Source organism: Oreochromis niloticus, linkage group LG3, assembly GCF_001858045.2.
Source record: "Oreochromis niloticus isolate F11D_XX linkage group LG3, O_niloticus_UMD_NMBU, whole genome shotgun sequence".
In the NCBI taxonomy this organism is placed as follows: domain Eukaryota; kingdom Metazoa; phylum Chordata; class Actinopteri; order Cichliformes; family Cichlidae; genus Oreochromis; species Oreochromis niloticus.
The window spans coordinates 40,016,117-40,043,315 of record NC_031967.2 but is presented as its reverse complement, the minus strand read 5'-3'; the positions used below and the strand labels follow the sequence as shown (position 1 = coordinate 40,043,315).

At 40.3% G+C, this 27,199-nt stretch overlaps 3 protein-coding genes across 5 annotated transcripts in view; 2 read left to right on the top strand and 1 right to left on the bottom strand.

The window, feature by feature from the left end:
• The window catches only part of LOC109203633 (tripartite motif-containing protein 16-like), a 536,611-nt gene that overhangs the window by 390,296 nt on the left and 119,116 nt on the right, over positions 1-27,199 (top strand). The window lies entirely within an intron of this gene.
• On the bottom strand, positions 2,215-21,131 carry LOC102081071 (polymeric immunoglobulin receptor). 3 transcript variants are annotated; one of them, XM_025902505.1, is made up of 6 exons: positions 20,808-21,131; positions 20,341-20,700; positions 5,491-5,826; positions 4,068-4,388; positions 2,539-2,553; positions 2,215-2,493 (listed from the first exon to the last, which is right to left on the bottom strand). In XM_025902505.1, exons 1-6 carry the CDS (start codon positions 20,854-20,856, stop codon positions 2,234-2,236), a joined length of 1,341 nt encoding a protein of 446 aa, XP_025758290.1. In that variant the 5' UTR covers positions 20,857-21,131; the 3' UTR covers positions 2,215-2,233. The 3 variants fall into 3 exon arrangements, 2 of the variants coding, with proteins under 2 accessions (XP_025758290.1, XP_025758288.1); XR_003216016.1 differs by adding an exon at positions 3,455-3,524 and having other exon boundaries at positions 2,275-2,553; positions 20,808-21,120; XM_025902503.1 differs by having other exon boundaries at positions 2,215-2,553; positions 20,808-21,130.
• On the top strand, positions 16,725-20,592 carry LOC109199377 (tripartite motif-containing protein 16-like). The gene is made up of 2 exons (XM_019354709.2): positions 16,725-19,725; positions 19,887-20,592. The coding sequence occupies exon 1, from the start codon at positions 16,801-16,803 to the stop codon at positions 18,475-18,477; it is 1,677 nt and encodes a 558-aa protein (XP_019210254.1). The 5' UTR covers positions 16,725-16,800; the 3' UTR covers positions 18,478-19,725; positions 19,887-20,592.

The following is a 27,199-nucleotide window of genomic DNA, read 5'->3' as shown; positions in this document are numbered from 1 at the left end:
AAAAGACACAAACTTGTTGGCTGGATTTGTATAAAATGAAGTGCCTGGCAATGGACAGAAGCAAGGATATTGATGGTTACACCCTTGAGCAATGAAGAGGATGCATGTTGTATCACAAGACACGATAAGACAGTTGATTGATTTTTTTTTCTCTGAGGCATTTTGTGAGGGTGTAGCTGCGGTGGCGTTTGTCTGGCTTGAAATAACAACTGTAATTTCCACATTTCGACTTTTCTCAAAATACTATTTTGAGGTAAATCTCAAAATGGACACTCATTTTTTTTCATTAATGTGACCTTAGTACCCTATCGTACCACTAATTACCCAACTTCTAAAAAAAAGTACTTTAACAACATATTTAGTTATAAAAAAGACCATCAAAAGGAAACTTATAAAAGTGGTTTGCCACCCTTTGCTGCATGCACCCCCCCGCCCCCCTTCTTATGCACTTTCCTCTTCATCTTCACTATTACTATCCAATAGAAGGCAAGGTGCCTTGTTTGTTTGAGGATTTCTCCAAAACATGTATTGATCAAAGATATCGATGGTCTGATAAAATAAGTGGTTTTGTTTGAAGTTGTGCAGGACTTGTCTGTGTCACTGTTTCACAGAATATGATCAAGACATGACAATACCCAAATTATCCAGCAGGTGCCACTGTGAAGATGGTTTAAGATTATTTGGAATCCTCAAGACAAGCACAAATACTTCAAATGTTTCACGAAGTTTCGCTTTGCTCATCACTAGTATGGTGACAACTTCACAGGAGGTCCGTATCTCAGCATTGTCATAGTTAAAGGTGACCTTTATGTTTGCCACAGAAAATCCACATTTGCTCCTAACTAAGGGTTTAAATGCACAAAGGGCAAAAATAAGACAAAAATACGATAGGAAACAGACACTCAGACAGAGACTAAGACGTATAAACTTGGCAGGGACAAAAAGGAAAACAAACATGAAGATGAAACTGACTAAACATATGAGACACAGGGTTCATAAGAACAACAGGCAAAGTTTTACTCAAAGTCCCCAGATACATTCATTAGACACTATTGTGTCTAACATTTTGTCAGGTTGAAGAAACCTTTTTGTATTTTCCATCAATTTCAGTGTGAAGTGCTTCACATGTAAAACCCAACATGGGAAATTCTGTAATTCTCCAGTCGAGGTGCTTGATCAGATTACTGGAATGCAAAACAAACAGCAAACAATACAAACAAACAACAAATCTCCAGAAGCAAAGACTGTGATAAATATCTGCTAGCAGATATTTATCACAGTCTTTGACTCTGACCACACTGGAAGATGTTTCCCCTTATTCAACAAAGCATTTAGACATCCCTTAATCAGGCTCCTGCTGCAACTATCGATTGTATTTCGCCTGTTTGTTTTACTGTTTCTTGTTTTCCTGAACAGCACAGACTCATTATTGTAGAACACTCTGTATTTGTCAAATTTATTTAAGGAACCATCACACCATTTTGCATCGTCAACACTTGTTTAATTTTGTTGTACCTTGTAATAAACGCCGGTGATTTAAAATACATGGCATAAGTAAGCACATAAATGTATAAATCATACAGTAGACAACAATGAATGAAATAAAACCAAATGTTTACAACATTTTTCAGTTACAGTTGGGAAATAGCAATGGATTTGTGAAATCTCAAAATTCATTTTTACTTGTTAGATTTTGGTCTTTAATAATGCAGAGTGGGTTTGGTCCTGCTGCTTTTGGACTCTTTGTGTTTGAAGGTTGGATCCCAGTTCTCATGTGTTACAGAGAACTGAAAATGAAAAAAAAAAGACAATAACCTCATGCAACATCACAGTTTAATGCAAATTGAACTTTAAAACAAATAAGCACAAAGTTTATTCCAGAGAAACAAACAAACCAAAAAAATGTAACATAAATATCATAAGAAGTTCAACAGATTTGCTTCAGAGCAGCTTACATGTGCTGCAGTGTCAGGAAACAGAACTAAAGGTGCTTTCACACTTTTAGATATGACATCATGAAATTATGATGCTGTGGAATAACCTCAGAAAGGACCATAAAATATGTTGCATGGTTTTATATCTACATAATTATAGAAAATATTTCTGTCTGGTTAAAATTGTTCACTGTGTCTTCACCTCCCACTGCTGGTGAAGACTAAAAGGATATTATTGAAGAAACCGTATAACAGGTAAAATCACCTCTTTTCACACTGACAGCATGAACCAACAACACTCACTGAAACCTGCAACAACAGACAAGTGACGAAAACAAGTGACACAAACTCACCTCCATGTTTGTGTCATTTTCTCTGCTCTTCAGTCCAAAGTTCCTCCTTGTCTTACTAATGTAGAAGAGCATGAGGAAAACAGCCATCAGCAAAACACCATCCAAGGACGCACGCACAACCAGAAGCCAGGAGGAGTCAGGACAATGTGTAGAGACTCCTGCAGTGACACTTTCACTCTGTGTTGTTGCTGTCTGTAGAGTGGAAGCAGGTGGGTTGGAAGCCATTTGTGTTGTTGTTTGTGGTGTGGAAGTAGGTGGGTTTGAATCTGTGAACAACAAACACAAAAAATATAAATACTAAGGCTACGTCCACATGTACATGGGTATTTTTGAAAACGGAGATATGCATTTGCACCTTTTGTCCACACGTAAACGGCATTTTCGGTCACTGAAAACTGAGATTTTTAAAACGCCTGCCAGGGTGGATATTTTCGAAAACTCTGTTTTTGCATTTACATGTGGACGAGGAAAACGGAGAAAATACAGCGTCAAAGGTGTACGCATTTTCTGACGTCACACTGTGGCCACGTTATTGTTAAGGTGAAATGAATTTCTACAATGGAGACAAAATACTGTTACTTTTAATTGTACTCTCTGCAGTGTTTAAATGCTTACATATCCACACACAGTTACTGTCCCTCCACACATAGGACATAAGCCATCTTTCTTTACTCTTTCCCACCCAGGCTTCTAGACTTCTGATTGGCAAACATTTCTACACATTTAGGAATATATCGCCACCTTTTGCTTTGGCATGTTCCTAGTAGGGTTTTCCTTCGTTTTTGCGTTTACGTGTGGACAGGAATTTTTTGAAAAACAAAAATGGACAATCTCCGTTTTCAAAAATACCCGTGTACGTGTGGAAGTAGCCTAAATCAATAGCGATACAGACAAATGCAGTAAAACTAATCATATTATCATACAGGTAAATACAAACATTTATGAAGCACTAAATGCAGCATTAACATGAAGCTTATGTGTAAGTTCAATAGGGAAGATCTGTAATCACTCAGCTGCCTGCTTTCCTGTTCTTTACATCATTATTACTTTTTCAGATAAACCACAAAGTCACGTTCAGTCTCATCAGATCAGCTGATGGATAACCTAATACTCTTTTACACATTAGACTGGGAAATCTCATATCCTGCACACTACATATGTTTTCACCTGTATGAGTAGAAACACTCAGCTTTAGTGAAAGATGATGATGATACAGATGTTTTCCCCTCAATTTAAGCTCCACCATCACAAGTTTTAAAAAAAAAAAAAAAAAATAATCAAAGTGGAGCACACACTTCTTAAACACACTTAAAAAAACTTTTAATAATATAAAAAATGATGTTTCGTATATAATATGTGCACTGATTAAAAATTATCAGTGCACATTATGACTGTGAAACTTACTATATTTAAATATCTGTATATTTTTTAAAGCATCATAACAAATACGGTTTATATTTGTGAATAAACAGAGGAATAAATTTATCACCACAACAGGAGATTAATACTCTGAGATCGGACATCCAGACTTCAACAAAAACATGGACATTATTTGTCCTGTTTTTGATGTTAGAAATGTATAATGATGTCTCAACCAATCAGCTGATCTCTGGCAGTAACAACAATCTCACCTCAAAGTCACCAAAAGGTTCATGTTTTTATTTGCTGTTGTTCTAATTTTGCTTATCTTACATTTTGAGTTGTGATTTTCTATTATTAGTAGTATTTTAAGGTACACGAAATATGAAAAAAGTTTTTACAATTTTAAAAAGAAACTTACCATCAATGACAAGAAAATATTCATTCGCATATGAATCAGGAGACAGAGGGTTTCCATAACCACAGATGTACTTTCCTGTGTCTGACTTGGACGACTGTGTGATGGTTGCATACAGTCCGTACACAGATCCTGGTCTGTGTTCAATGCTGTATCTGCCACTCACAGATTTGTTATTAGTTGTGTCAATGAGGATCTCCCCTTCATTCTTACACTGATTCTTACAAAAGAACTTCCTGTGTCCAGTCACTGTATTGGAACATCCCAATGTGATGTTTTCTCCCTCAGTTTGTGTGCGATAAAAACCAACGTTTCTATCCAGATCTGTGAAATAAAAGAACATTAATTAGTCTGAACTGAACCAGTTTGTGGGGGAGGTGTGGTCCCTGGCTCAGCTGCAGGGGAGGAGTGGGGCAGTGAGCTCAAGGGGGAGGGACAGGTGGTGGTGATTTAACCATTGAGGTTTCTCCCTATATATATATTGAAGGTGGAGACCTGAGAGAGAGAGTTTGTGTGCTTATGACTTACTGAAAAGTTGGTGAACTATGTGCCGAAACGTACAGCCACATGTGTGGTACTTCAATAAACACCCCACAAGCATACAACATACTAGTGTGTTGGGTCATTTTTTACACTGTTATATTATGATTATATTTCATGGATCAAATAAGCACAGTTATCATTTCATAATAAATCAGTCAAATCTGAAAAACACATTCTTACCTGATCCTCTGAAAATCAAAACTTTTTGTTGCATATTTAATGAAGCCATGCAAAACGTAACATTCACACTATAAAATTGAAGAGGAGTTATAGACCCTTGAAGTTCACCGGTGTGACTGCAAATGTTTTTTTGGTTTTTTTGTTTCATTTGTCTTATTTATTTAGGCATTTCTCAGGACTCACAGCTAGAAGATGAGCCTGATATCCACACCAGGCTGGGTCACTAACTTCTTTTTAGCATGATGAGACTCTTGGAAGATCATCAACTTTTTAGGTCAAACATTTCTTCTGCTACTCTCCATCATAGGAATTAAATTAGTAGATTTAATCTATTTAAATCATGACATAAATCATGATACTAATGCTCAAAATCAGTTATAGAGAAAAGAAAATCTGAACAAAAGCAAGATTTTGCTTTAGACTTTGATAGTTGGAGGTGGTGTAAAACTGAGTTAGTTTTAGCAGAGTCTAAATTTAATCAATAAATCATTGAATATTATTGTAGGCTTTACACTGAGGTGCTAAAACGTTATCTTAGTACAGTTGTCACATGCCATATAACATGGACACTTAAGTGGAATAACAGATAAAGCGTGGTTGTATTTATTGATTAAACAGGTTGATCTAAAAGTGGTCCACATTACTAAATTAGACCTGGGGGTCTCCAAATTTTCAATTCCACTCACCTTTACTAAAAACTCACCATTTGAAACTCTGACCTCAAAGTCAAAGTATGAATCTGGAGCAGAAGATTTTCCCAAACCACACCTGTACATTCCTGCGTCAGACTTGATCATTTGTGAGAAGCTTAAAAACACAATTCCTCTTCTTGGAGATCCATCTTTATACTTCATGCTGTATCTCCCACTCTGAGCTGTGCTTTCATCTGTTTTAATGAGGATATCTTCTGCTCGCTCACATTTTTCCTTACAGAAGAACTTTGTGCTTCCAGACAAAGATAAGTTGCAGTTAAGCGTGCCATTTGCTCCTTCAGCTGCAGACCAAATATTATGTTTTGGCTTGACGAGCCCAGCTGGACCTGTCAGATGAAAAATAATAATAATACATTTAAAAGAAGATGGATAATCACAACATTATTTAGTGTATGTAAATATTAGACTTGTTGTCAAGACTGAACCAAGACCAAGATCAAGACAATACCAAGACCAGAGAGTATTGAGACCAAGACAAAGTTGAGACGAGACCAAGACCGAGGCCGAGACAAAAAGTCTTTAAACTGCAGCCAGATGCTGCTTCGTTTACGGGTGTCAGGTATGGGCTCAAAATGTGGTCATAAATATTTTGTACTTGTAAATCAGGATTTGTGTGTGTAAAAAGAATTTGTGTGTGCGTAAAAAAGATTTGTGTGTGGGCTTAGCCAAAAAAAAAAAAAAACGTGTGAATCTCTGCAAGTTACAAGTATGAATTTTGACCCTATTTTTCTTCCTTTCATCTGATTGGTCAATGTCATGTCAATCGCAAATGTAACAATCCAATCAGAGAACAGATGGGTTTGGCTGTCGGAGAGGAGCTTTTTTGAACTGCAGGTCCTTGAAGGGTAATACAGTTTGAAACTGGAGGATCTCTATATAAATATCCGATAGAAGCTAGGTCCGCTAACTTTCAGCAGCTGTTGAAAGGATAAAGTTGGGGTATGTCAGTGGTTAGAAATACCATTATTACTTTAGGATTAGTTTAACGTTTCATACATCGTTAAAACACTTGACTCCAGGTACCGCTCAGCTGGAAACACTTCAAGCAAGTTGAGCTGCCCGATATTCACAGAATTTACATAAAATGTTAAATTGTTGTGATTTGTATGTATGTCTTATATCGGAATATGAGACGCAACGCCACAAAGGCTGTCCCAATTCAAAGGCTGCTCGAAATGCAGCCTCAAATGCGTTCTTCATTTCCCTGATTTTTAAAGATGTGGCGGTGTAGACTTCATGGCCCAACATATCCCAGAATGCATAGCGCGGCGGTGGGTGTTGATAATTTTGCTGGAAAAAAACAGCAGAAGAGGGACGCCCAATGAGTAAACTTTTAAAAGTAAGTGCTGAATATTATGTCACTTATTGATGTGTAAATGTTTAATAACGAAGAACATTAAAACATTACTATTGGCCAGATGTCGGGAAATTTATGTGACATTAGTGATGTTTGTACTAACTTGGTTTTAAAGCCTTTAAAATATACGCTGTTCAGTAGTCGGCCTTAATCTTACAGAGAATGTGATGATTTCATCAATATTTAAAGTAAGCACTGAGACAAATTTAGTAATGCCAACATATTAAAAGAACAATATTTGTCTCTTATATATAACATAGTTATATATACAGTGTCAAAGGAACCTGTCTTTGAGTAAAGATTTAAGATGATAGGAAATATAAATATGAATTTTTGAATTTTTCCTGCAGCTCAGTATTTGAAACAGAGTTCATTCACTGCTGTAATAACTAATAATGATTGAAATAATAACTTTAATATTGGCCATATTATATTTACATTACCAAAGTGAGATGACTTTAGTCTCATGAACAACATTAGCTAATTGTTATTTACTAGCTAATCTTAAATGACTGTTCAGTACAGAAATGAAGCCCAAAAATCATGTTTTACAGTCCCGTGGTCTCAGCCTCAGATACTTATTAAATCAAAGCTCATGTAGAAACAAACAAACAAATGAACAAAATATGTTCTCCTTCATTTCTGTCAAACAAAGCTGTATGAAACTTTTCCAGCTGTTAGTGTCATGGTTGCTAGGCAACCTGGGCAGCGCAACGGAGGCTAGACTGTCCCATTTCACAAGCCTCGTACTTCCGGTCTTAGTGGTTTTTGAGTTTGCGGCACTTGAGGACCGTTAAGGCTGCGAACTTTAAGGCTGCAGACCCTGAATTGGGATACAGCCTATATCGAACGTTACGTTGTGTGTCATGCATACTGTTGACTCCAAATCTCCAGAACACTATGTCGATCTGAGACAGCGAGACCAAGACCACGTAAAAGTGGTCTTGAGACATCCAACTCTAGTAAACACATTTATTTCACAAGGTGATTTATAAAGTTGAGTATGTTTTTAGTTAAAATTAAAATTAAAGAGCAACATTAAGATCATCAGTTCTCACCTGACAAGAAGCAGAAGAAGAGAAAATGGAGGATTTTCATTCTGACTTTGATCCTGATGCAGAAAAGTTGTGAAACTTCAGAAGAACAGCGTCTGACTCTTCACTCTGTCAGATCATCAGAAAACTGAAGTTACTGAATGAGTTTTCCTTTTTATCACTTCCTTCAACTTTTTTTAGATGCATCCATCACACAATGATGTAGATCAGTACTGTGAAGTTTCCGTGATGCTGTAGGTGTGAATGAAAAGAGTTTCAGACCAAATTTGACTTTGAAAACCTGACGACAGCTGGTTCAACCTCTGAGCAACACATGAAGCAGATAGATTTTTTTTTCCCTCCATGGTAATAAAACGTTTCTGGCATTTTATTCTCATCTGAATATTGTGTTTGGATTTAGGAAAAAAGAGGAATATTTATTTATTTATTTATTTATTTATAAATCACCATCATTTCTTGAAGTTGCATTCTAAGATTATTTAACATTAAATACTCAAAATAAATCATAGACTTGATATAAAGCTAAAAATATCTGATGAAATCATCCCATGAAGAAATCTTACAAACTGAATTTATAAGCAACAACAACAACAACATCTCAGCAGCTTAACAGATGGATAAAATTAGAGTCGTCACTGCAGGGCCTGGGTCTGATTCTGCCTCAGACCATTTCCTGTGTCGTTTCCCCTCACACTCTCGTCACCCTGCTGTTTCCTTTCTGTGCTATCTAAAACACAAAAATAAACAACATCTCAAAGCTGACTGTTTTCTTAGGAATAAAGAGGCATATTAATTAATTTGTTTAGAAATCAAATTATTTTTTGCTGTCTCATTTTGACATTATTTAATATAAAATACTCAAAGTAAATGGCACAATTAGCCAAATGGCACAAAATTGAAAATGGATTTAAAGACTTTTTTTGAACGTGAACCCTTTTGTAATCTCTGAAGAGGAAAACATATATGATAGGTTTGTAGCATAAACCTTTTCGCTGGAACGTTCAGGACAATTTTAGCAAAAAGCAACACACAAGTTACAAAAGTTCTTTGTGTTACTCATGCATGAGGGAGAGAACGAGACTAGCGCCATTCCTTCGCTTCACCTCTGTTGTTCTCGTCCGCTCCCTCGTAACACTGATCTGTTATTGAGGTTACATGAATATGCATAGATTCATTAACACATGACGTCTTACATAGGTATACATGTGAACAGTACCGTCTGTGTGTTATGTAGGTGTGTGTGTGTGTGTGTGTGTGTGTGTGGGCGGGGGGGGGATGTGACCCCATAAATGACTTCCCTAAACCTGCTGGTCTGGAAGTCCAGCAGTTCATCTAAACAAAAGGCACTTAGACTAAAACAGATATAGATGTGTTTATCCTGCAATAAAACAATAACAGAAGGTGTGACCTCACCTGCTCCCAGTATGTGGGTGTGAATGCCAGAAAACTCTGGAATGCACACAAAGTCGTTGCAGACCACTAAGGATCACATATCCTATCACTACACAATTGATTATACACCTCTAAGCATATATGGTTAAATATTTCCCAATACAAATGACAATAATAAAATCCAACAATATAACCCTGTTTTGTAGCAAGAACAGCAGGATAAACAGAGATACTGTATTCCTCTACCTGATAGCCAACAGTAAACCATTTAAAATATAAAATTCAAAATATTTGATCAAATCATTTCATGCAGGAATCTTACAAATTGAAAGCAACAACAACAACAACAACCTCTCACCAGCTTAGGCAAAGGAAGAAATTACACTGAAGGTAAAAATAAATACTTCTGTTGTCTCCTTCCTGGAGGTTTGAGAGTTGTTTTGGACTTCAGTGAAATTTACCAGTTATTAAAGTAAGAACGAGTTGCTAGAACTCAGTTATGCTCACCTTCACCTTCACTGTCAGCCAACTTCAAAGAAGCTTGCATAAAGTCTCTGTCTAGGCCGTCACAGTTGGAGGAGGGAGTGGGTTTGACTCACTGTCATTAACTCACTAACTCACTGTCAGACTGAATTTACAGTGTTGTTATAATTAACCTGGCTGAGCAGATGACCAATGTACTGAAGGTTATAGTGCTCACTGCAGGGCCTGGATATGAATCTACCTCAAACCATGTCCTGTGTGTCATTTCCTCTTACACTTCCCATCCTCCTGTCTACTAAACACCACAACATTACTGCCAGCTTGATCATTAAGTACCCATACAGCCAGAGCCATTTATTTGTTGTGTTTATTTGTTGTGTGCCACCCCCAGTTTATATCTGGGATCAAGTATGAAAATGTACAGATGGTTCCCACAGTTTCCCAGTATATGTGTGGGAAGATGGGAGCAGAGTGTGGGTGTTTGAAATGTAGCAATGCTGCAAATTTATGCAGGAGAAGCAGGAGCAGCATTTACAGGCTATTTATTTTCAGAGTTCTAATGTGCAACTTTAAAATAAGAAATAAATAATAGTAGGTGTGTGGAGACGGCACCTTGCAGCTGGACCTTTAGCTGTGGGACACTGTGCGACAAACTGCAAACATACAGTTTGTGTGTTTGCTGATGTTTGTTGAGGTGATAGAAATGTAGCATTTGAAATGACCTGATACTTAAGAAAAGGAATTCCCTTTATGTTTCTTGCTCCTCTGAGTTAGTTGCAAGTAATGTATTTTTCCCCAAATCCTTCTGCCTCTCACCCATCATCACTTTGGTCTTTGTTACTTTGAGCTGCAGGTGATTCTGCTTGCACCATGTGACAGAACAGCCCAGTATTCAGCCTCATCACCGTCACTGTGTCACAGCAGAGGCCAAACCAGACAAACGAACTCCATTGCAGATACAAACAGAGTCACTGGTAAACATGGTAACAAGACGTTATTTACAAACAGAGAATTACAGCTATGATGTGACTATGAACTGTGAACCATGATGTACGTGAGATTCTAAGGAATAGTGTAGCAAACGTGAACTGTACAATAAACATGAAGTACTAGGAAACTATATACATATGAATTCTGTGACATGGGGAAAAGGGAAGTCAGGCCGGGGGAACGAAACCAGGAGTCTTTTGAGTCACTGTAACGAGAGGAGATAAAGTTCAGAAGGTGTTTTTCTGCAGGTCAGGAAAGAGCAAATATGGACATGAACTGTGTTACTTATTGTAGGTGGAGGACTGGCATGAGAGGGGTAAGTGGTCCGAGTGAGGCAGTGATGGTTCCAGCCGATGATGATCTGTGGTATCCGGTAACTGTGGCAGGGAGGAGAAGTGAGCATGAGCTGTGGAGGAAGAGCTGCAGAGAAAACTGGCGTCCAAATGAAGTTGAGTATTGTCAGAGTTTGAGCATCGGGATCAGGTGGATGACTACAGGCAGAGAAACACCAGGTGAGCAGATAATATCACTGTGAACAAGATCACAAGAACTGTGTCGGCCTACACTAACAGAGGTTAGTTGAAGATCTGGTGACGCTGGTCTTAAGTATCGGCAGCTTAATTGCCAACAGGTGTGGACTGCAGGCTGTAATGCAATGACTCAGCCCAGAGGTGGAACCACCGGCTCTATAGAAAAACCTGCACTCACCCTGACTCCGTGGTATAATTCTCAAACACGTAGCCTAAAGCAGATAACTCGTAAGCTGGAGAGGAAATGGCGTGTCACAAATTTAGAGGATCATCATTTAGCCTGGAGAAATAGTTTGCTGCTTTATAAGAAAGCCCTCCGCAAAGCCAGAACATCTTACTATTCGTCACTGATTGAAGAAAATAAGAACAACCCCAGGTTTCTCTTCAGCACTGTAGCCAGGCTGACAAAAAGTCAGAGCTCTACTGAGCCAACCATCCCTTTAACGTTAACTAGTAATGACTTCATGAACTTCTTCACAAATAAAATTTTTATCATTAGAGAAAAAATTACCAATAATCATCCCACAGATGTAATATTATCTACAGCTACTCTTAGTACCATCGATGTTAAGTTAGACTCTTTTTCTCCAATTGATCTTTCTGAGTTAACTTCAATAATTAATTCCTCCAAACCATCAACGTGTCTTTTAGACCCCATTCCTACAAAACTGCTCAAAGAAGTCCTGCCATTAATTAATTCTTCGATCTTAAATATGATCAACCTATCTCTAATAATCGGCTATGTACCACAGGCCTTCAAGCTGGCTGTAGTTAAACCTTTACTTAAAAAGCCATCTCTAGACCCAGCTGTCTTAGCTAATTATAGGCCAATCTCCAACCTTCCTTTCATATCAAAAATCCTTGAAAGAGTAGTTGTCAAACAGCTAACAGATCATCTGCAGAGGAATGGCTTATTTGAAGAGTTTCAGTCAGGTTTCAGAGCTCATCACAGCACAGAAACAGCTTTAGTGAAGGTTACAAATGATCTTCTTATGGCCTCTGACAGTGGACTCATCTCTGTGCTTGTCCTGCTAGACCTCAGTGCTGCGTTCGATACTGTTGACCATAATATCCTATTAGAGCGATTAGAACATGCTGTAGGTATTACAGGTACTGCACTGCAGTGGTTTGTATCATATCTATCTAATAGACTCCAGTTTGTACATGTAAATGGAGAGTCCTCTTCAGACACTAAGGTCAATTATGGTGTTCCACAGGGTTCAGTGCTAGGACCAATTCTATTTACATTATACATGCTTCCCCTAGGCAACATCATTAGAAGACATAGCATAAATTTTCACTGCTATGCAGATGACACGCAGCTCTATCTATCCATGAAGCCAGGTAACACACACCAATTAGTTAAACTGCAGGAATGTCTTAAAGACATAAAGACCTGGATGGCCGCTAACTTTCTGCTTCTTAATTCAGATAAAACTGAGGTTATTGTACTCGGCCCTGAAAATCTTAGAAATATGGTATCTAAGCAGATTCTTACTCTGGATGGCATTACCTTGGCCTCCAGTAACACTGTGAGAAACCTTGGAGTCATTTTTGACCAGGACATGTCCTTCAATGCACATGTTAAACAAATATGTAAGACTGCTTTCTTCCATTTGCGCAACATCTCTAAAATTAGAAATATCCTGTCTCAGAGTGATGCTGAAAAACTAGTTCATGCATTTATTACTTCCAGGCTGGACTACTGTAATTCACTATTATCAGGAAGTCCTAAAAACTCGCTGAGAAGCCTTCAGCTAATCCAAAATGCTGCAGCAAGAGTACTGACAGGGACTAGAAAGAGAGAGCATATTTCTCCTGTTTTGGCTTCCCTTCATTGGCTTCCTGTTAAATCCAGAATTGATTTCAAAATCCTGCTGCTCACATCCAAGGTCTTAAATAATCAGGCCCCATCTTATCTTAATGACCTTGTAGTACCATATCACCCTATTAGAGCACTTCGCTCTTGCACTGCAGGCCTACTTGTTGTTCCTAGAGTATTTAAAAGTAGAATGGGAGGCAGAGCCTTCAGTTTTCAGGCCCCTCTTCTGTGGAACCAGCTTCCAGTTTGGATTCGGGAGACAGACACTATCTCTACTTTCAAGATTAGGCTTAAAACTTTCCTTTTTGCTAAAGCATATAGTTAGGGCTGGACCAGGTGACCCTGAATCCTCCCTTAGTTATGCTGCAATAGACGTAGGCTGCCGGGGATTCCCATGATGCATTGAGTTTTTCCCTTCCAGTCACCTTTCTCACTCACTATGTGCTAATAGACCTCTCTGCATCGAATCATATCTGTTATTAATCTCTGTCTCTCTTCCACAGCATGTCTTTCATCCTGTTTTCCTTCTTTCACCCCAACCGGTCGCAGCAGATGGCCCCGCCCCTCCCTGAGCCTGGTTCTGCCGGAGGTTTCTTCCTGTTAAAAGGGAGTTTTTCCTTCCCACTGTCGCCAAAGTGCTTGCTCATAGGGGGTCATATGATTGTTGGGTTTTTCTCTGTATTTATTATTGTGCTATCTACTGTACAATATAAAGCGCCTTGAGGCGACTTTTGTTGTGATTTGGCGCTATATAAATAAAATTGAATTGAATTGAATTGAATTGAACCATGACACACTGATACATCCAACCACTGCAGAGTCATCATAAAACTTCTGAAGATGGCAAACTCAACATGAACAATTTATAAAAGACTCCACAAAGCTGGGTGGGACAGGCCTTGAGGACACAGGACTCATCTGGTCTGGTCCAGCAGACGTGCTTGACTGGAGTCTTCTCCTTTGTCTTTGAATCTGGTCACGAGTGGAAGTGAATGTTGGAGGAGAGGCGGCAATGGTGCAATGTGGTGAGGGAGGGAGAGAGAGTGGCATGGTTGTGGATTGCAGGCTGGCTACAGGTAAGTCAGCAGGGGGGTGAGCATTCACTGCAGTGTCGAATCTGTTGAAAAGCACATTCAAGTATCTCACTCTGTACTCACTGCCCCCAGCTCCTCTGTTGTTGGATGGCTTGAATCCAGTGGTTGTCTTCATGCCACAACTCTCTCATGCTGATCTTGCCCTTCAGTAACACCTGAACCATTCTAGCCTCCTCTCTATCGCCCGCTCTGAACGCTCTCTTCTTGTTATTGAGGAGAGCTTTGATGCCCTTAGTCACCCACGGCTTGTTAGTTGGGTAACAAATAATGTCCGTGCTGGGACAATGGAGCTGGTGCAGAAGGTTATGTAGTGAGTGACACACTCAGTAAGCCCACTGGTGTCCTCACCGTGAGGCTCACAGAGTGTCTCCCAGTCTGTCACCTCAAAACAACCCTGTAGTTCCACTAAAGCCTCCTCCGACCACCTACTACTATACTTCTAGTGGTCACAGCTTCCCTCTTCACAATAGGCACATAGCAGGGGGTGAAACAGGGATTTATATAAAAGCTAAAATACTAAAGCTACAAGCTTTAATATAAAGCTGCTGCTGAGCAAACATGGCTTATAATCCTACTCTTTCTGTTAACTAGACATAAAAACAGTTGAGGTCACCCTCTGATGTATTTACCACCCCGTCGTAGATCAATCACAGTATCCTGAACTCTCATTGGTAGACACTTTAATTGTTGTCATGAAGTTCAGCCTGGATATCTTAAAAAGAAGGAAACTGAACTTCTTTTCAAGCATTTAAGACTAACTTGACCTGGACCCTTTTAGCGCCCTCTGTAGTTGAACTGTGGAAGTGAAACAGAGCCACAGCCTGCACACACACAGTTTAACACATCAGTAACTGCACAACATGCAGAGCAGGAGTGAAAATGCTGCAACAGTTCAAACTGATCATAACTGTGTCAATAAAACCATGAATGCTGCCAAACTGCTCAGTGTATGACTCAGACTGATAGCTGCTCCCTTCTCTCTGACACACTGTTGAGTATTTCATATATTTAACTACTTTAACAACTCTGACCTTTGACCCATTCTGGTATTAGTTACAGTTGTTATGGAGATCCTGAGGGTGGTGGGGAGGATGAGGAGAGGACAGATTTCTTACATTTCAATTCTTTCCATTTTTTGTCCTTCGTGCTTTTGAACCATCAAACTGTAGGTCAGGAAAGCTGATTCTTTTTGTCTGTTTCTGATAATAAAACGTGTTTCTGGGGACGTCGTGTTCAGCTGTGTTTATCATGCAGTATAGTAAACATGTTTCAGTGTGAATGTTACAAAGATGAGATTTTACTGTGAAGCTTTTTTATACCAGGGGAATCATAAATACTTCAGTGATGTAAATAATTCTCTCAGAAGCTGGAAACTCCAAGCAAAACTCATTGAACCATAAATAACTGTAGATTACAATATGATGAGAAATGAGGGCTGAAATGTGAGGAGGTTTCAGACTGTGCAGACTTATGGACGTATCATAGATTTGTATTAAATGTGGTTTGTGAAAAGTTCATCACTGCTTTGTAGATTTCCCCTCATTAACATACTGTCTGACCTGCTGACTTACACAGGTCAGCTTCACTGTTTGATTCTGATAGCTGAGCTGACACAGGCTCTGTGATCTGCTGTATTTTGTTAGAAATACTTTGACTCACAGAAAAAGCTGCTCAGCTCTTGTTCTGGACACATTTGGGAGAGAACCTGCCTCTGTGTGTAACAGCGCCCCCTGCTGCTCTTGATGATAAATGTGCAGATGCTGACTCTTGCTGTGACTGTTGATCCGACTGGAAGTTCTGTGGTTACAGGTCCAGCTTCCTCCTGTGAAACCTGTACTAGTGGGCTGCTGTTACAGACCACCAAGTTCTAATATCCAGTATCTCCAGGTCACATGTACAAAGCTGCAGTCAGTCAGTGGAGACCTTAATATTGACTGGTTCTCACATACCTGTTTTTAGCCACGTCCCTGCTCAAGATGATTTTGACTGTAACTCGACTGTAATAACAAAAAAAATACTTTTAAAGAAGCAGTCAGAGTTTCTTTTTATTCCTGTCAAACATTTATCACATTTTTGTGGAGCTTAATGTGTTTGGAAAGCAACATAAGCATCATGTCAGTGGCTGCCTTATCTGTATGTTTAGGATCATTATCCTCCTGCATTGACTGAAACTGAAGGACTGTTTGTTAACTTCAGTGAGAACTCTGACATTTCTAAAGTTTATTTATATAGAAGAAAGTGTTAACAAGCTTAAAAGTTGAAGTGAGCAGTAAATAAAAAGGGTTAAACACACAGTATCGCTCTCAAACTGCTCCTCTTCCTGGAGTGAAGCACAGCCTGATAACCCTCCCTCTTCTTCCTGCTCTTAAACACAGCACCTCCTCTCTGTCCACGTGTTTCCTCGTTCCCTCCCCTTCAGATCTGCACTTTGAAGATGGGTGTAACCACCATGTGGTGACGTGTAAGAGCTGACAGGCTGCATTCACTGCAGAAACACATGTTGCTGAGATCAGAGCTCAGACTAGTTTCCGTTATAAGGAAGTGAAACTCACACAGTCACTGACACTGAGAGGAGAAATGGCACAGAAAGGAGTTCAGCTGGACCGAGAAACTTTCTCTTGTTCCATCTGTTTGGATCTACTGAAGGATCCGGTGACTACAGCCTGTGGACACAGCTACTGCAGGAACTGTATTAAAAGTTTCTGGGATGAAGAGGACAGGAAGGGAATCCACAGCTGCCCTCAGTGCAGGAAGACTTTCACACCGAGGCCTGTCCTGGAGAAAAACACCATGTTAGCAGCTTTAGTGGAGCAGCTGAAGAAGACTGGACTCCAAGCTGCTCCAGCTGATCACTGCTATGCTGGACCTGAAGATGTGGCCTGTGATGTCTGCACTGGGAGGAAGCTGAAAGCCATCAAGTCCTGTTTATCTTGTCCAGCCTCTTACTGTGAGAAACACCTCCAACCTCACTATGATGCAGCTCCATTTAAGAAACACAAGCTGGTGGCCCCCTCCAAGAAGCTCCAGGAGAACATCTGCTCTCGTCATGATGAGATGATGAAGATTTTCTGTCGTACTGATCAGCAGAGTATCTGTTATCTCTGCACAGTGGATGAACATAAAGGCCATGAAACAGTCCCAGCTGCAGCAGAAAGGACTGAGAAGCAGAAGGAGCTCGAGGTGAGACGACTAAACATCCAGCAGAGAATCCAGGAGCGAGAGAAAGATGTGAAGCTGCTTCAACAGGAGGTGGAGGCCATCAATGGCTCTGCTGATAAAGCAGTGGAGGACAGTGAGAAGATGTTCACTGAGCTGATCCGTCTCATCCAGAAAAGAAGCTCTGATGTGAAGCAGCAGGTCAGATCCCAGCAGGAAACTGAAGTGAGTCGAGTCAAAGAGCTTCAGGAGAAGCTGGAGCAGGAGATCGCTGAGCTGAAGAGGAAAGACGGCGAGCTGGAGCAGCTCTCACACACAGAGGATCACAACCAGTTTCTACACAACTACCCCTCACTGTCAGCACTCAGTGAGTCTACACACTCATCCAGCATCAATATTCGTCCTCTGAGCTACTTTGAGGATGTGACAGCAGCTGTGTCAGAGACCAGAGATAAACTACAGGACATTCTGAGAGAGGAATGGACAAACATCTCACTGACAGTCACTGAAGTGGATGTTTTACTGTCACCACCAGAGCCAAAGACCAGAGCTGGATTCTTAAAATATTCACGTGAAATCACACTGGATCCAAACACAGCACACAGACGTCTGTTATTATCTGAGGGGAACAGAAAAGTAACATCTATGAAACAACAACAGTCTTATTCTGATCATCCAGACAGATTCACTGGATGGGAAGAGGTCCTGAGTAGAGAGAGTCTGACTGGACGTTGTTACTGGGAGGTGGAGTGGAGAGGAGGAGTTGTTCGTGTAGCAGTCGCATATAAGAATATCAGCAGAGCAGGAAGCAGCCATGAATGTTTATTTGGAAACAATGACAAATCTTGGGCATTACGTTGTGACACAAACAGTTTTCAATTTTGTCACAACAAAGTCCAAACTGTCCTCTCAGGTCCTCGGTCCTCCAGAGTAGGAGTGTACCTGGATCACAGAGCAGGTATTCTGTCTTTCTACAGCGTCTCTGAAACCATGACTCTCCTCCACAGAGTCCAGACCACATTCACTCAGCCGCTCTATGCTGGACTTGGTCTTGGGTTGTATAACAAAGACACTGCAGAGTTGATTAAAGTCAAATAGAGAAGACAGGTTCATGTTGATCCCTGACCATTATATGTACTTGTGTAGTTTCTAAATGAGGCTTTACATTTTAGAAGCTGAGAAGTTCAGTGGTCCATTGATGTGTGAAAATAATATTGCACTGATTCAAACTGTACTTACATTTATATACCTTACATCAATATAAATCTGAATTTGTTCTTATGGCTGATAATCATGTGAGTTTAAATGATACTACTCTTCATATTCAGTATGTTTGAAATCTGTCATCAGTCTGGTTAGTGGTTTTATTCTGTAGTTGCTGTAGTGGGTTGTCAAATGCAACAATATATTGGAGCTGCAGTGATTCATCAGTTAGTCAATGATTAGAGAATTGATTGTTTTATAATTATTTTAGTCACATTTAAAGCTGGTTCCAGTTTCTGAAATGTGAAGATTGTTGATTTTCTTGATCATTTATGACTGTAAACTTAATGTTTTTGAGGATTGAACTTTTAAAATGTAACAAAAATTAAATACTTAATGTTTGACAAGTTTAAACGAGAACATTGAACCTATCCAGTCCATTGAATCCAGAGTATTTGCTTTAGTATAAAGAAATGTCACAAGGTGGCGCTATTTTAACAAATACAAAGGGAAACACTAAAGTCTGTTAACCCTCAGACTCTTCTGCTGACTGTCAGCAAATACAAAAAACTCATCTTGGAGTAAGAGCTGACAATGTTAATACCATAAACATGTTGTGTATATCACAGTGTAAGTTTTAAACATCATAAGTAAGCAGGTTATTATAATATACAAAAAGCAATATTAGAAATGAGTTCACTTCAAGTTCACAGCCATCATTCAGTAGTTGCTTAAATTAAATTAATTTTCTTATTCTGTTTTTATGCAGACTTTGCCATCAGTCTATATAATAAACAGCTCAGAGCTCCAAATTATACAAGAACAACTAAAGAGCATTATCCATTTGAACTTGTTATTGTTACCATTATTACCTCGGCGTCTTTTGAACCAGTGAGTCGGGTCCTTCCCGCAGGACAACTCAAATATGTTTGGTGGGAGGAGTCTCATGTTTGCTGCACGAGTCTCAACCACTTCACATGCTTTTTCATCTCCTTCCTGATGTAACTGGTGCGTCTCCTCCAGCCCCATGCTGTGCAGCCAATTGGTTTTGTTTGCGTCATTATTTCCTGCATCCACACCTGTGATGAATATTCAAGAGTTTGGAGAGCTCTGCTATGCAAATTAACCACATGCAAAATGGAGGTGAGTGCAGTCGCCTCCATTTATTTTATCTTTTTGAAATGTTTTTATAGTTCACACTCATTTTATTATAACTCAGAGTTCCAAGTTTATGTATTAACATTCCTCAGAGATTTTGATCCATATTGACATGACAGTGTCACACATTTCTGCATATTTGTCAGGTGCACATCCATGATGGGAGTCTCTATTCCACCACATCTGAAAGCTGCTCAGTGAATAAACAATTGAGAGAAAACTGAAACTGTCTGAAAATGTCTACAATCAGATGCTTCCCAGCTTGTTCTGATTGCTTCATTTAACTCAGTCACTACTTGTTGAAAACCGGTTATTTAAATTCAGGCTGTCCTACACTGAAACATCCGTAACTGCTCATGGCAACTGTCAGCAAACCACTAAGCCCGTTCCTGATTATATCATTAACCTGGATCACACTCTGACTCATCATCTAAACAGATTTATTTGTTGATTGTGTTAAATTTCACTGTCAGTAAGGAATAAAATAAAAAAGCATTTTAAAGAGAAAGAAAATGCTGAAAGTTACCTCAATGTCACGAGAAGCATCCAGTTTTGTATCAATAAAGTTATAAAGCACCAGAAATTTAGACTTAATCTCTCCAGTGACGTTGAGTCGACATCTTCCAACACTGAAGCCATAATCAGTGTTGACCTCACACAGGTACAGACCCGAGTCATCAGTCCTCAGTCTGGACAGTTGAAGTCTGATTCGTCCTTCTCTGAGGGCGTCTTTGTCACTCTGGACTCGTCCTGAAAACTTTGGATCCTGAGACTCTGACACCTCAACACCTTCATGAACATGATACACGACTGAGATGTTATCACTGATAAAGAGTTCACAGAGGATGTTGAGAGTTTTGGAGGATCTGTCAGGTTTGGTGGTGAACGTCCACTCCAGTGTGATGTTGTGGTTCTCCTCTGCCTGATAGCAGGTCTGTGTCACATTGACTACAAATGATCCTGTTGAGGAGACAGAGAGGGAAAGAGAGGAGCAGACACACTGAGAACTGGAACAAATCTGTTGTTGAGCTTTATTTGGAGTTCATAAAGTGAAGCTGTAAACTAACCAGAGACACATGAGGTGAGGATGATGAGCAGCAGGATCCTGCAGATCATCTTCTCCCTGTGAGAGGAGACAGAGGTGAAGAGTCATCAACACATGAGGTCAAAGGTCAGTCAGTACAGCTAGAAGAAGGAAAATCTACAGTCTGACTTCAACCAGTAAAAATACAAAATAAATAAAATAACAATAAAATAAAAAGTGATTATTACTGTTTTACCTTTTTAGCATAATGTCTCTGCTAATACTGATCCCGTTGGTTCAGTCTAGATAAACACTACTGATAGACAGAGATCAGCAGAATAAAAATAAATGCAGACCCCATGAAACACAATAAATAAATAAATAAATATTAATTAAAAAAAACTATATCTGGTTTGACGCTTGGAGTGAAATGCTTAGTGTAGTGAGCTTCTCCATGAAAACATTGACTTGATTTTATGTATTATACGGTCCCTTACTGACTTCTTGATGAGGTCATACGTATTTAGGACGTCCTGGTTTCCACTTTTTGTACTTAGACATACAGCCACACACCTGGGGATATTCACGTGCTCGGCATCACGAATATTCCGGTTAAAAAAGTTCAGTGGGGAGTCGAAATTCTTTCACAAGCAGCTTTATAATAGACACCGGAACTAGAAAGAACACACAAGCCGTTTTCGACGCATGCACTCCAGTTGTTTTGCCTCCGCGTCTTCTTCATTTATGAATGAACCCATCGTGTGCCCAAATGTTTAACCGTCCACACAACGGAGTAAATGTCTCTTACATCATGATCTACTCGAAATGTTTTATGTGTGAGGTTAGTAAGAATTAACCGGGGGCTGAGTTTTGTTGTCAACCGAGGGTGAGTTCAAGTGGGTGAAATGTGTCAGTGCACATAGAGCAGTTTTGTGACTCATTGATGATGTAGGCGTATGAAAGGCTCCTCGTGGATTGGGATTTCCAGTTTACCCCCACGCAGAGGAGCTCTGTTTCGTTAAACACCTCCATCCTTTCATTCTCTTCTGCTTATCCTTGTCAGAGGGTACACATAGACAGGTCGTCAGTCTGGTTGTCGCTAACGCACAACCATCCGCACTCACATTCACACCTATTGGAAATTTAGAATGATCAATTAACCTAACCCCATTAACTTTGAAGAGAATCTACGCAAACACGGGGAGAACATGTACAGAAAGACCCGGCCTGATGGTGGAGTTACAACATTAAGAGACGGACTGTGCGGCAACAGCGATAATCACCGCGCTGCCAGGAAAACACAATAAAATCAAAAACAAATGTCAGATACAAAAGGTCAGTCTCCTGGGTTATTTTGTGACTCATGTCGATGGAAAGTCCGTGTGACTCGAGTTGTTTCTAGATTGTTTGTCTCTTCGGTGTTTTCATCTGAAGCTTGTCAGGGATGCAGACTGGCGAAGGAAACCGGTTTCTCCAAGCTGACAGCAAAATATAAAGTGTAACTCATAAAATGTGCCTCTGTGAGTTCTCACATTACAATGAAATCAGAAATGACATCATCACTTGTTCAGCTTTGTAAAAAAATGACGATGGATGGATTAAAGAGAGAGAGAGGGAGGAGAAAAGAAGCAGGACAAACTGTGTGAAAATAAACGATACAAACAGTCTGTATTTCACTGTAACATCAGCTGGTAAAATAATAACATTATATCTAATAATAATGAGAGCAGAGATTTCACTTTAAACACTCTCAGAGATGTTTGACATAAAAACAGAGTTACAGATAAAATTGTTACTGCTGCTGTCTGCTCTTCTTTAAACTCACATTCTGCACACACAAACATCCACGGACAGATTTCACTGACTTAGATGGAGGAAACAGCAGTGCTCTGGTTATATAGGCAGTGACTTTTTCCTTTAGGAGGGAAGGGGATTTTTAAGAGATGGAAATCATCTCTTAAAAATCCCTATTAGGGGAAGAACCCTTAAAAGGAAAAAAACACCTGCTTTAGAAAAACACCGTACATCAATGGTCACTGCCTATATAAGCTGAGCACAGCTGTTCCATCCAGTTCAGTCAGTGAAATCTCTCCTTGTGTGTCTTTGTGTCTCACAGCAGGAAGTGTTTAGTGAACATGTTTCCACACTAACACTACAGACTGTGTATAACATGTTAGAGCTGACTTTAACTCGGTGGTTTACCAGCAGCTCTTTGAATACCACTGAACACAAGTTGAAATGACTGTTTTCCTCTCAGCACTGAAAATCTAACACTTTGTCTCTGCTCAGCTTCTGTCTCTGCTTTCATGAAAGAAATGAGTCAATCATTGTGAACAGCAACACAAACAATGGTGGGGACACTTTCTGTCTAAGAATATTGCAGCATGGTGGGAGCAGCTACATGTAATCTCCAAGCATGCTTCAGGACAGCTGAAGGAGAGGTGTCCTGATCCAGCATATTTGTTCTGGTTATATTTGTGTTATAGTTGTGTTACTGGCTCACAGTGTTCCCTGCAGAGCTCACAGACAGAGGAGAGATTTTCACAGAGTAAACACAGAAATGCAGTCACAGCTCAGACACTTTCACAGAATTCACAAACACACTTCCACATTTCTGCTTCAGCTTTCAATTTTACTTTGTCGCGTGTTGAATTCAGAGTTGAGGCATGTCAGAAAATCAGAGCTGAGTGTTTTTTCCTTTACAGTGAGCTGGTGTGCTCGGGACGGATCCACGCTGGTTAAGGTTTGTGTCGCTTGGCTGTCTGAGCTCCTTCATTGAGGTGTGTTTAAGAAGCAGTGGAAGTTCTTGTTCAGATCATTATTGGAGCTTTAGTGGAAACGTCCAGCTCTCTCTAGGTTTCTCTTGTCTCCATATATCTGCTGGTTTCAGTTCACCTGCTTTCTCCGGACCCAACTCACTCCAGTTTGGATTCTCAGAAGAACTGCACCCTGAAAACCTTGAGTGTCACGGTCCTGGGTCAGTGACCTAGTGTTTTGTGTATTGTTATTGTTATTTTATGATTTCTTTGTGGTTTGTGATTTCTAGTGTTAGTATGATTTCAGTTCTGTACCAGTCTTTTTTCTGTTTTACTTTGAAGGTCAATGTATTCTGTTTTGCTTTCTCACTACCTTGTCTTTGTAATTAGTGTCAGCTGTGTTCTCCAGGTGTTTGCCCTCTGCCCTGTTCCCCACCTGTATTTAGGGTCTGTGTGTGTTCCCGTTCGTTGTCGCGTTGTCCCTCATACTAGCTTGTGTGTTCTGTTCCAAGTTCTGTGTTCTAGTTTTCCAGTTTGGTTTCTGTTTGATTTTTTTTCCAGCAATAGAATATTATGAATATTATGGTCGATACTGTTGACCATAATATTCGATTAGAACATGCTGTAGGTATTACAGGTACTGCGCTGCAGTGGTTTGTATCATATCTATCTAATAGACTCCAATTTGTTCATCTAAATGGAGAGTCCTCTTCACACACTAAGGTCAGCTATGGTGTTCCACAGGGTTCAGTGCTAGGACCAATTCTGTTTATGTAACCTAACCAGTGCAGGGGCCTCCCTACACCCCGGACTCTGCGTTGTGTAATTTTGTGTTGGATGGGGGTGCACAGTAGAGAGACCAGTCGGACACAGGCGTTCAATTTGTGGCTCGGGGCAAACACCACTCCAACTCTGCTGCTGCCCCTTTGCAAATCACAGTAAACACTGCGTGATTATCAACACACAGTGATAGCCAACAACATATATAAAATAAAACACATTAAACAAAAATAATCATGTAGTCAAGGCATCTTTACACAATTCTTCGGTCTCAGGAATGTGTATGACACAAAACTAACATAGCGGGACTCCCAGCAAACTGTAGCTGAAGAGCTAATGCTTCATCTTGCATTACTTTGCCTGAATGAGTGCTCTGCTAACAAGCGGAAATGTAGTCCGAAATCGCGGCAGATATTACAAAATGAAACATGCACACAAACTCCTCGTACTCTCATCAGACAGTACCTGAAGCTCTCAATAAACACAATATATGCTTAGCAAATCGCCATTTTACACAGTGGAACACTTATTTTTAAACAAAACCATTGCAGTACACCACTGGCAGTGCTTACCTTTGCAAATCACAGTAAACACTGAACCAAGATAGTGCCCGCGCCAACGAGAAATCTGAACTACGGTGTCCTGCAGAGGACAAATGGTCAAAATTGCTTCGATCTACCATACATATGCAGCTCAACAGCAACACCTTGTGACTTATTCCAGTCACTGCCTTACATTTACATTAATCAATTCTGGATTTAACAGGAAGGTCTTAAATAATCAGGCCCCATCTTATCTTAATGACCTTGTAGTACCATATCACCCTATTAGAGCACTTCGCTCTCGCACTGCAGGCCTACTTGTTGTTCCTAGAGTATTTAAAAGTAGAATGGGAGGCAGAGCCTTCAGTTTTCAGGCCCCTCTTCTGTGGAACCAGCTTCCAGTTTGGATTCGGGAGACAGACACTATCTCTACTTTCAAGATTAGGCTTAAAACTTTCCTTTTTGCTAAAGCATATAGTTAGGGCTGGACCAGGTGACCCTGAATCCTCCCTTAGTTATGCTGCAATAGACGTAGGCTGGCGGGGGATTCCCATGATGCATTGAGTTTTTCCTTTCCAGTCACCTTTCTCACTCACTATGTGTTAATAGACCTCTCTGCATTGAATCATATCTGTTATTAATCTCTGTCTCTCTTCCACAGCATGTCTTTATCTTGTTTTCCTTCTCTCACCCCAACCGGTCGCAGCAGATGGCCGCCCCTCCCTGAGCCTGGGTCTGCTGGAGGTTTCTTCCTGTCAAAAGGGAGTTTTTCCTTCCCACTGTCGCCAAAGTGCTTGCTCATAGGGGGTCATATGATTGTTGGGTTTTTCTCTGTATTTATTATTGTGCGATCTACTGTACAATATAAAGCACCTTGAGGTGACTGTTGTTGTGATTTGGCGCTATATAAATAAAACTGAACTGAATTGAATTGAAATAAAGCTGAGGTTCTCTGAGTTAAATTTTCCACCTCCGTTAGCCTGCATATTGGATCCGTTTCCCGCCCGCCTGCACACTGAGTTTGATAGAACGACGCAACCACAACATGGATCCAGCGGGTTCAGCAGGAGAGCGACTTCACTCACATCCAAAGTTTGGTAGAGCGGATTTCCCACACGGATGATATCAGGGTGATGACAATAGGAATTAAAGCCATTGAAGGGATCCTTGAGAGGAACCCCCACTTTGGTCAACTCAGAGGATTTATGGACTCAAGAGACACGCTGCGCGAGGCCAGGGAGGTACTTTAAGCTCAAGAGTTAGCCATTCTCCCGGTATTCAACGCCGAAGCCACTGCCGCAGCCTGGAAACATTAAAACAGATATGCTGGAAACTGTTAATATTTCCCTGGTTCAACCCCAGACTGTTTTTCCTGGGGCTGATTGGGATCAAAAACACTGTGTTAATTCAGCTCCTTCTATGCTTGGAAAATTAAAAAGACAGCCTTCCAAGGAAGTTAATTCTAACGCTGTATACAGTTTATCTTTTGCCGAATCTGTTCACGCTACTTCTGGTTTGGTGAGGAAGACAGACTGTATACCTTATGCCTCTTCTTTGGCTGGAGATAAAAGAACTGCTTCCTCAGAGGTTTTAAAAGCTGTTTCTCCCGAGCCGGGCACTGTTAACGTTTCCACTAATGCTCAGCCCAAGATGAGTTTTTCTGGTGAATTTTCACCCAAAGAGACTGTTTCTATTCGTTCTGAGCCCGGATTTATGATTACAGAAACTGTTCATTCTGAGGGGTTTCCTTCCAACTTTGATAATGAAAAGAACTATGTTCATACTGCCAAGTTAGCTCATTTCAACAAAGAATGTGTTTCTGAACCCCCTGAGTTTGTTTGCGTTTTTGGTTCAATGGACTTAAGAGTTTGGTGAGCTGATCCCTAAGACTCATAAGACTATGTGCACAGAGACGGTTAGGAGGTCTGTGGAGTCTCACCCCCAGACTGCTATAATTGCTGGGTTTTCACCCCAATGTACTGTCAATATGACTGCTGATCTAGCCCTGCCAGAGACGGTCACTCTCTCCGGGGCTTCCCTAGAGGCAAAATGTCAGATTTTAGCTGACTCTGGACCCCTGGAGGCAAAGGAGCCGGGGCAGTTCGTTCAGCAGCTCCCGCCATCCTTTGTGGGCTCGGGAGAACCTACATCTACACCATACATTCACCATGCATGGTGAAGCTCCCCAGTATATCTCTGACCTGTTGAAACCTCATGCTTCATCCCGAGCATTTAGGTCTTCAGGTCAGAGGCTACTGGTGATCCCACGTACTAGGTTTAAAACACGTGGGGATCGGGCTTTTCAGGCACTGGCACCTAGGCTGTGGAACTCCCTGCCGTTGTCTTTACGCTGTCTA

Excerpts from the sequence above, each read along its gene's own strand:
- LOC109199377 (XM_019354709.2), top strand. The coding sequence starts at position 16,801 with ATGGCACAGAAAGGAGTTCAGCTGGACCGAGAAACTTTCTCTTGTTCC.
- LOC102081071 (XM_025902503.1), bottom strand. The coding sequence starts at position 20,856 with ATGATCTGCAGGATCCTGCTGCTCATCATCCTCACCTCATGTGTCTCT. Across the intron at positions 20,701-20,807 it reads CCTCACCTCATGTGTCTCTG|GATCATTTGTAGTCAATGTG; the intron begins GTTAGTTTACAG and ends TCTCCTCAACAG. Across the intron at positions 5,827-20,340 it reads ATGTCGACTCAACGTCACTG|GTCCAGCTGGGCTCGTCAAG; the intron begins GAGAGATTAAGT and ends TTCATCTGACAG.